Below are 10,074 nucleotides of genomic sequence, written 5' to 3'. Positions count from 1 at the left end.
ATCTCATATTTTAATTTTTAAAGAAACACCAAACCATTGTTACCAAAGCCATTCGCAGCACTGTCGATCAAATAAAAAAAGTCTGTAATACTTAGATTTCACACAAAGGACTCCTGAGCAATAACTTTACACAATGTAAAGATACTGCATCTATAAAAAATGTCTACAGTCTGTAGATACACTGGTACTCAACCACTTCGACGTATATTTCTGGTTGCACAAAATGCCATTTGATGTGGTCGGATATGGGAAACAAGTTTTGAAAGTTTTGAAGCACTGCTGATTTACCGTATCAAGGAAAAGGGATCTAAGGGGGGCAATTTTTCGTCCTGTTGCATCAGAGCGTTGAGAACTATACCCAGAAGTGTACGCATGCGTGGAGCACTACATCCACCACTCGCCGTCGTCTGTGGAACATTTGGCTTTTGACAGAGGAAATCTGTCAGAGATACGGAAACACGCTCCTCGCTCCCATTTCAGTATTTTTTTTTTACACATTGCTTTCGCGAGTAAAATGGAGAAGAAGAACGAAATCAATGGCCATGCCATATCCGAATGCGCCGTACCGGTCATCACGGCTGCAGCCAAGGGTGATTCAAAGTCTTTTAAAGACAAGTTTGCAGTATTTTTGAAGAGGAATCTGTTGGTAATACTTACGGTGTCTGGCGTGCTGGTGGGTGTTGGGCTGGGCATGATGGTCCGAAGCATGGAGCTCACTCGGGCAGAGATGACTTACTTCGCCTTCCCCGGGGAAATGTTGCTGCGGATGCTGAAGATGATCATCCTTCCATTGGTGGTGTGCAGTCTAATCTCAGGCGCGGCCAGCCTGGACACCCGGTCCCTGGGCAAACTGGGCGGAATTGCGGTCGGGTACTTTTTTGTGACCACTCTCATCGCTTCTGCGATCGGCGTGGCCCTGGCCTTCATCATCAAACCCGGCGTCGGCGCCAGTGCCCTCAACACCAACAGCTTGGGACTCCAAAGCGTCTCTACCAGCAAGGAGACCACCGACTCCTTTTTAGATCTTGCCAGGTAACAAACGCTGACAAAGTACCGTCGGTTAGAGAGCTGAATATATTTATGATAATCAGGAGGAACAAGAGTGAAATGATAAGCCGCTTTTACCGGCTAAAGTAGACTTCGTGAAACGTTTTGTTTGTAGGCTACTGTGAATGACTATTCAAAAACCTATATATTACTGTAACTATATATGTATTTGTTTTCTGCAGGAAAAAAATCAGATTTTATACTTTTTCAGTTCCAATAACAGTCATTAATATTTGTATAGCAAAATAACGCCAATATTACGGTTTCATGCATGCAAAATATCTTAATTAAACAGGAGAAAGTGTATTGTGACTTCTTAAATTTTAGGAAGGAAGGAAGTTCCGATTATTTGTACCCATATAAGGACGTGTGTGGTTGCAGCATTAATAGGCTATGTATTAATAATAATAATAATAATAATAATTATTATTATTATAATAATTGTGCCGGTAGTTTCCTACACTTAAAATAGGATATTTATTATAACCGTGGGAGAAAATATATATTTAAACAGACTGGGACCTGGCGCGTCCTTCCCAGCTGAGGGAAGCCGAGCAGCTGTTAAAACACGGAGCCGCTGTGATACGTTGGAGCCACGACCCAAGATAGCGAACAGGAGGCCAGGGGGCGGGGCGCGGCGGGGGCATCGCCTCGTGGTCCGGACAGGCGCGAGACAGAAATAAGCACGTGCACACGGTACCCAGTCTCTCAACAACAAATGCTGTGAACTACAGTTTTGTGGGAAATTTTATAATCAGTTGATAATCATGTTATTGAACAATACACCGTGAATCACTTTCTGCATTTTAACGGCTAAGCCACGTAATGTCCCCTTTAAACAGCTTTAAATTGGGTAAATTAATTACAAAAGTTTTACATTAGTAACTGCTTAGTATGGACCTTTTGGAAAAAAATGCTTCCTGGACCAACCATGTGTGAGGAGCTGAAAGGAATTCCGTTTCTTTGTCATGTGATGTGAGTGGATATCGGGTAGTTAACCAGTGGGTATGGGGAAGGGGGGTGTACTCCGACGTTAGAGTGATGGAAATACGAGCACGGCTGTCTTCCATCCCACGGGTGTGTGAGTGTGACCTGTTAGCTCTGCCTCACGTGGTTTCTGTCTGCCTATTCGCTGGGGCATCCAGAATTCGTTTGGTGCCAGCGAACACGCGACTTTAAGGGTTAGAGGCTTCAGTAACACTAAGAATGTGGGTGTTCTCATAACCTCTTGAGTATAATGAAAATGCACTTCTTTATTTGCATATTTGTCTCCTGCCTTAGGAACCTGTTTCCAGCCAATCTCGTGGCTGCTGCCTTCCGCACGGTAAGACACTGACTTTCTGATTCTTCCGCACCGCGGACGGTCGGCCCGAAATGGGTTGCTGACCTAGGTGGTCCTTTGCACCGTTTGCTGCCTCATTCACTGCCTGTCAGTTAAATCAGCCCCCCTTCGATTCTGGCTTCTCTTTACCTGCCGTGCGCCGCTAGGGAGGTATTCTGTTGCCCTGGCAATCTGATTCCACTGTGCTCTTTGTCTGGCCTTTGATGTCCGTGCTCGCTGCCCTCCCTCAGCGCCTCTGACAGTATGAGCTTGGTTAAAGAGTTGTGAGTGGACCAGAGGGTCTACCATGTGACCAGCATGTGTCTGCACCCTGTCTGCCGATAGATGCCCTCCGGCAGGAAGCTTGCCTCACTGCTAATATCTAACCGGGCAGTGACAAGCCTCAGCATTTCAGCCCCTCTGTGTTTGACAGTCACTGTCAGGTATTTTAATGTGTGAGGGAGGAAAGACTGAAAAACAGCGTGAGGTCTGTCCTAGAGATGTGTCTGACAATCGGAGAATAGTGAAAAAGGGTCTTAGGGCTTCAAGCGGCCTCTCTTCAGAGATCTTGCAGCAATACCAGAATGTTAATGACCAATCTTGCCCCCACCCCCCCCCCCACGGGATTCCGGAGCTCTTGGATTTCCGCAGAAAGCTGACCCAACGATGATACATTAACAGGACAAGTGACCGTAGTTTTTTAAATCTTGCTGAGAACAGCAGAGTCCCGGCATAATCACAAGCGTAAATCTGGGGAGTCACGTCCGATCCTGGGACGGCAGTAGTAAGAGGAACAGCTCAACAAGAGATACTACATTGTTTATGAAAGGTGCAAAAAAAAGACTGATCATCTGCTAGTTGTAGCTCTCCTGCTTGGGTTATTAATAGAGCTGCTACAGCCACCCAAGTCTCTTTGGAGGGCTTGTAGGATGTTTTTGTTTCTTGCAACTTACTTTGCCTCTATGGGTGAATTTCCGGGGCCCGGCTAAAAAGAGTCACTCCAGAGCCCTCCTCCCAGTGCAGCGAATATCTGTGGCCAACAGCCCCCCCCCCCCAAATTCTCAGGGGCCCCACACAAATGCAAGGTTTGAGTGGTAGCAAATGCCGTATCGAAGGTGTTCCAGGTCATTTTAAATTCTTTTCTATGGAAGAGTTTCCCAGGCGTTAGTAGAACAGCGTTTAGTTGCACATGCTGTGCTGAAGTTTTAGCTAATATCCAGCCAATGTTGGGCTAACATTAAAGTCCATGTTGGTTTAAGCGCCCAAAGATCTCACCTTTCCCTCTGAGTCAAAAGAAAACAGAACCAGTGTAGCTTTAGGGTTGAACCATCTCTAGTTCCACAGTCAGCACGGCCCATATTGGTTGGTAAGTCAAACAAACACAGGGACACTAGAGCAGATCTCTGCTGCAGAGGCTGGGTGTTACACTGCAGGGAGGGTGACAAGAGAGTTCAGCCTTCAGAGGGAGAAACTGGAATCGGACTGCCCTCATCCAATGGGTCTTCCACACCATTCCCTCAACCCGCTTCCAATAAGTCCAGTCACAAATGGGTCTCTGTTCCCAGTCTGGCCTGTAGCCACTAGAGGAAAGACCTCACTTGAAAGGAAACGAAACGAAAGAAGAGAGGAGCACCGGAGATTCCAAACTCAGTTAAAAAATGTGGAATATACGAAGCCAGGATTGAGAAAACCACAAGTAAACAAAGGAAAAATCTTAACAAATGGCTGGATTTGAATTTCACTCCCCCTAACCCTTCTTCCCCTCTCTGTCGCTCGCCTGCAGTATGCGACTGATTACAAGATGGTTGCTGTGGGAAACGACACCAACGGAACGGTTATCTACCAGAAGGTGAGAAGAGCACACAGTGTGCATCCGCACCCACACCCCCGGCGCTACAAACTCCCCATTGCATTCAAGGATATGAAAATAGAAGAGTTGGGTTGATGAAGCCTACAAGCCTTCTGGGGTGGATATGAGAGATGCAGGAATGAGGCATGTGGAGCTGGATAACAGAGTGGGATGGGTCACTTGGGGTCAAGGAGATAACAGGAAGGGGCTGTCAGCAAGGTTCAAGGGTGGAGGTCCTGTTGCAGAGCTTCTCGGGTCCGTATCAGGTTGGGTGTTGCAATATCGCTGTCATTACTGATTGCGAATGAACCCTAACATCTCTGTCCAGCTGTGATGGCCGAATCTTTTGTTTATCGACTTTGACAGCATATGATCACGCAACCTACCATGCTGAGAGCGACAATGAGCTCAAGGGTTTTTGTTCAGTTCCGTATGTTTCCACAGCGAGTGTAGGGCCTGTTTTCTCAGGCTTACAAAGTGTTCCTGCGTTTTGTCCCAGGTTGTCGCCATTGTCAAACAGGCGTTCTGTCCGTTTGTATTGGGACTGTGTTGGCAGGTCAGCATGTTCTGGAACAATCGGGCTGCTGGCAGTGACGCAGGACCACAGTGGCGTTCTCACTGCGCCTTTTCGGAACTCCCGCTGTTTCCAAACAGACCTCTAGAGTCCGCTGTGTTTCTCGGCTGAATGCCGCTCATGGAACGAGTCCAGGAGGTGCAGAGAGCTCCCATCACAGTGGAGCCCTGAATAACCGAGGGATTTCACTGTAAAACAGCACTGGCCCCTACAGTTTTCATCACGCCTGTTGCGCTCGGCACCTTGATACGCACCAATAGCTGAGGCTAAGTCCCCTGCCTGGGTCTTTCATGGGTGACTGACCCAGACTCCACAGAGTAATGTATGGGGGGGGGGGGGGGGGGGTGGCCAGTACGCTCACTGTGCATCACTGACTTTCAATACTGAATATAGAAATTGTTGGAGCTCTATAAAGTACAGGCAATGAAACTGACACTCTGGAAAAATTATGTTTTCATAATCATCGTCCAGATCGTCTTTATAGACGTATTAGTGTGCGAGTGCTGGCTGGGTTTGACTGGTTTAGGACTCTTCTTAAAATAGCTACCCGCCCCTCACCTCAAAGAGCTGCTACGATGGTCATGGAAGTGATCTCACCATCGTCTTCACAATGACCTCTCGCCCGCTGCTCTGCCCCGTCCTGGCGGAGCACAGGTACCGTTTGGCATGGAGTCGGACGGCATGAACATCCTAGGCCTGGTTCTCTTTGCCATGGTGTTCGGGGTGGCGCTGAAGAAGCTGGGGGCCGAGGGCGAAGAGCTCATCCGATTCTTTAACGCCTTCAACGAAGCCACCATGGTGTTGGTCTCCTGGATCATGTGGTGAGTTCAGCAGGTTCACGTCGAGCTTTTCTGTCATTCTCCTTCAGTGCGACACATTGCAGCCTCTAACAGTGTTCACCTTCTCTTCTGGATTCATCAGACTGTACTCCTACTTATAAAAGGCGTGCAGGTCATGTGACAGTCACCTCAAAGATGGCAGTATGTTTTTAAGTCTGTTGGTGATACTGGGAGTGATCCTGTGTACCTAAGTGATCTTGTGCTCCAAAGCCAACGCACCAATCTATTGTTGCAAACGAATGCACTCACAACACTCACTGCCGCATCAAAAACACTCCTGTGTTGGCCGTTTCCCCCCAGTGGCACTTAGATGTAAGCCATTCACTGAGCTGGTCTCTCTTTGCATTGACCTTTGACCCCTTGTAAAGCATTATATATCCATGTCGTCGCTGCATTGCTGTCGTCCGGCAGGTACGTGCCTGTGGGCATCATGTTCCTGGTGGGCAGCAAGATGGTGGAGATGGAGGACGTGGTGCTCCTGGTCACCAGCTTGGGGAAGTACATCTTTGCCTCCATCCTGGGCCACATCATCCACGGGAGCCTTGTGCTTCCCCTCATCTACTTCGCCTTCACCCGCAAGAACCCCTACAGCTTCCTGTCGGGCCTGATCACCCCCTTCACCACCGCCTTTGCCACCTGCTCCAGGTGGGGCCATTGTATCTGGGCAACAATAGAGCCCCCACTTCCCTGAGGGATGCTGGGTAATGACGGGGTGCTATTAGCTCAGGAGACAGTGGGTGTTTGGCAATACTACCAAGAACGCGAAGACTGTTTTTGGTAAGAGCGATCTTGCTAACTTGCCTCCCAAGAATGAACTTGGGACGCAGTGAATCATGGGATTGTTCTCATTGGCAAGGATGCAGCCGATGCATCCTTGGTATTTGGTGCGGCGCAAGAACGGCATTCTGGGGTCTTACCCCTCCTCCATATTTCGGTTCTTGAGTATTGGAGCTGTACTTCAGTAAGTGATGTCAAACAGGTATGAGAGAAGAGAACCCAAGAACAGGCAAGTACATATATTGAAAAACACCCAATGACTTCTAATTTAATTTGTATTAAATTAAAACAAATAATTCAACATGATCCACATTGCCGATATTTACCAGTTCCTTGGGGTCACATTTTTTGAAACCCAGAAACCAACAATACGGTAGACAAGAGTCTTGTCTTCGTCCTTTCCAGCTCCCCTGACATTAATTAAGCCAGTCTTGTGCTGACAGCACCTGACATCCTTACAGCGGTGGAAAGAGAGTGCAGAATACCCACAGAGATGCGGTAGAGGAACAATGCTGAGGGATTCTGATGAGACAGCTTGTCTCGGGGCTCAGTGTGGCTTTGGAGATCCTGGGCTCCTGCTGAAGGTTCACGGCTCTCGTTAGAGTTGGGTTTTCTTTTCCCGCCCCTGCAGTTCAGCCACGCTGCCGTCCATGATGAAGTGCGTGGAGGAGAACAACGGCGTGGACAAGCATATCAGCCGCTTTATCCTGCCCATTGGGGCCACCGTCAACATGGATGGGGCGGCCATCTTCCAGTGCGTCGCAGCCGTCTTTATCGCGCAGCTGAACAATTCGGAGCTCAACGCGGGACAGATATTCACCATCCTGTACGTGAGTTGAACTGCAGCTGGAGCGTAGGCTCCCCCTAGTGGCCGTTCGTGATAAGGTGATCCAGGACTCATTACATTGTGTTTAGCAACCTAGTTGACGCAAAATTAAAGCTTTTACACTGTTTACACAGCCAGATATTTTACTGAGGTAATTCAGGTTAAATATATTGCTCAAAATAACTTATGGATCCTTGCTGGACATTAACTACCAACCTTCAAGTCATAAAAGTTTTTTCTAAACTATGGCGCCATCTGCTGTGTAACTAAAGTTTTTCATGAGGTTACAGTTTGGAGGACCTCAGTGCGTGCATGTTTGGTACACTGGTGTTATCAGGAGAAAAGAGCCTTAAATACCTTTGTGCAGAAACAGTCCAGCTGCTACCTGGTTTAATCTCGTAAGTCTCAGTACCAGTAAGTTCTGTAACTAAACTTAGATACCAGTCTCTCTGGTTTCCTGTTAAGAATAGACACCACCCACACACAATACTCACCACCACCCACACATAATACTCACCACCACCCACACACAATACTCACCACCACCCACACACAAAACTCACGACCACCCACAATCATGCAATTAAACGCAGCCTGAATGCACGTTCCTCCACCCTACCCCCCCCCCCCCCCCCCACTCCAAACACTGAGGCAGCAGGTGGCATATTAATTACAGAGCAGCACTGCCAAGTTCAAATCCAAGGATAATCAAGTCATGGAATTGCCTCAGTAAAAGTGCAGTTGTGTAAAATGTACGCTTTGCTGAAAAGCTTGCTGGTAGAATGTGAGGATGAGGCCAGCGTCCCACTGAGTGCTGCCTCGTGCCACCCTGGCACTGTGCTCACAGGGTGACAGCCACTGCATCCAGTGTGGGGGCGGCCGGCATCCCCGCCGGGGGCATCATCACCATCGCCATCATCCTGGAAGCCATAGGGCTGCCCACCAATGATCTGTCGCTCATGCTCGCCGTTGATTGGATCGTGTAAGTGACCTCAAGTGCACACGCACAAACACACACACACACACACACACACACAGAGCTTATGAATGGACCCAATTATGGATCAGGTGTCTTTCACTCTGCAGTGTAAGCAAATAGTAAATCGGGAATAAACAATTCAAACAATTAATCATTTGAAAGCACTCAGCAAACACAAACGGCAACTTTGTCGTTTCTTCTGAGATTCGAGCAGCAGAGTTTAGTTTGAAATTACTCATGTTAGTCATCATAATTAATAATAAGCTCATAAAAGTGAATGATTGCGGTTTGTGTTTGGGTTAATGGCCATTGTAAAGTGAGATGATAGGATCCTTCTTGACAAACAACAGTTAAAAACAACAAATGCCAATTACAGCCATGTGGTGAGTGATCCTTGACACTGATTTTCCTTGCAAAGGTCTGATGTTTATGTGGATGGTTATAAACTATGTCTAATGTACTACCCGCTACCGCGAGGGACTCTTACACTGTAAGGTGCCTGTTTGGTTCGCAGGGACCGCACAACCACTGTGGTGAATGTGGAGGGGGATGCCCTGGGGGCGGGAATCCTGCACCACATCAACCAGGAGGACATGAAGAAGAGGAAACAGGGTCGGTCGGAAGGGAGGCGGGAGGAGGAGCTGGCGGAGGTACAGGTGGAGGCTGCAGCCCACGTGCAGGCTGAGGAGGAGATGTCCCCACTCGTCACCAACCAGGGCAGGGGGCAGGTGGCCTTGCCGGGCCGTTCGGCGGAGAAGGAGGACATTGAGTCAGTTTTCTGAACTGCAACCGGAAAAGGCACTTATGGGGGGTAGTCGATTTCAAAATAAAAGACTTACCTCTGACAGGAGAGGCTGCCCTGCTAAAGCAGTCGTTGGGAAGGTGACATTTGTCATAGATTTGTATTGTCCTTAGGAACACACAAAGTAAGTCATTTCTGTAGCGGAGGCTGATTCTTTTAACGTTGTCTGCATCCAAAATGGTCCCTTTCACCTTCAAGTAGTGAATGATTCTTTTTTTTTAATAAGAGGATTGCCGTTAGCCAATAGCCATGAGGCTGTGGGGGGGGGGGGGGGGGGGGGGGGGGGGCACACAGGCTTAAATTATTAACAGGCTCCCTCCTTGCTCCTGTTGGGGGGGGGGGGGGCACACAGGCTTAAATTATTAACAGGCTCCCTCCTTGCTCCTGTTGGTCTGTGCTTATTAAGTATTAACTCTTTGGGAGAGGAGGTACCCTGCCGGTTTCATGTCGGCCGTGGGATTTTAGCAGCTGGACTAGAGAGTCTCCCCACCCCCCCAAGTCACATTGGAGCGATGTTCCCAAAACCAAGAAGAGAGGCCAGGGCGTGTTGACGCCGCTTTCCCCTGATGGCTGGAACGTGCGGCGTGCCAGAGCCGGCTCCACCTTTCTCGTGCCAAACTACAGCGAGAACACAGCAGCCATGTTGGTCTGCTAATAACAGCCGTGAACTTTATTTTTTAATAGAATGTCAGGTGGTCCAAAGTGTGAATGTCTGGCCCAGATTAAACCTATTGCATTCATTCTTAACTTTGACATATTTACATGTTACCATTTTTATTACTTACTCACTATGTGTAGTTCAGTGACTGCCAAACAATGTGTTTTATAAATAATTTTATAGTTACTGTGCACGTTTTAAATCACTTTATCTAAGCCATGCCAAGATTTACATCTGTTTTTTCCATAGCAATTAAAAAAACTAAATCTTTATTTTTGTTTTACCCTTTCCCAGATAAAAAAGAACCTGTGATCTTTAGTTCACTTTGAATGTACACAAAACTTGTATTATACTGAGAAAAACAGGTGCAAATTGACAAATCAGACAGCACAGGGCTATCAG

At 47.7% G+C, this 10,074-nt stretch overlaps 1 protein-coding gene across 3 annotated transcripts; it reads left to right on the top strand.

The window, feature by feature from the left end:
- The first annotated feature begins 365 nt into the window (after positions 1–365).
- slc1a4 (solute carrier family 1 member 4) lies at positions 366–9,288 on the top strand. 3 transcript variants are annotated; one of them, XM_023840376.2, is made up of 8 exons: positions 366–1,032; positions 2,329–2,371; positions 4,152–4,217; positions 5,446–5,612; positions 6,042–6,275; positions 7,039–7,233; positions 8,081–8,215; positions 8,727–9,288. In XM_023840376.2, the coding sequence occupies exons 1-8, from the start codon at positions 515–517 to the stop codon at positions 8,992–8,994; spliced, it is 1,626 nt and encodes a 541-aa protein (XP_023696144.1). In that variant the 5' UTR covers positions 366–514; the 3' UTR covers positions 8,995–9,288. The 3 variants fall into 3 exon arrangements, with proteins under 3 accessions (XP_023696144.1, XP_023696150.1, XP_023696158.1); XM_023840382.2 differs by lacking the exon at positions 366–1,032 and adding an exon at positions 2,082–2,124; XM_023840390.2 differs by lacking the exon at positions 366–1,032 and adding an exon at positions 2,204–2,228.
- The last annotated feature ends 786 nt before the right edge of the window (positions 9,289–10,074 follow it).

The sequence above is a fragment of the Paramormyrops kingsleyae genome, chromosome 3 (genome assembly GCF_048594095.1).
Source record: "Paramormyrops kingsleyae isolate MSU_618 chromosome 3, PKINGS_0.4, whole genome shotgun sequence".
Lineage (NCBI taxonomy): Eukaryota > Metazoa > Chordata > Actinopteri > Osteoglossiformes > Mormyridae > Paramormyrops > Paramormyrops kingsleyae.
Note: the sequence above shows the minus strand (reverse complement) of the source record. Positions and strands in the feature narration are given on the sequence as shown.

What these genes read in the sequence shown, in the direction of transcription:
- slc1a4 (XM_023840376.2), top strand. Translation starts at nt 515, where the DNA reads ATGGAGAAGAAGAACGAAATCAATGGCCATGCCATATCCGAATGCGCC. An exon ending in TTGGTCTCCTGGATCATGTG is followed by an intron (nt 5,613 to 6,041) that starts GTGAGTTCAGCA and finishes GTCGTCCGGCAG; the next exon opens with GTACGTGCCTGTGGGCATCA. An exon ending in CTCGCCGTTGATTGGATCGT is followed by an intron (nt 8,216 to 8,726) that starts GTAAGTGACCTC and finishes TTTGGTTCGCAG; the next exon opens with GGACCGCACAACCACTGTGG.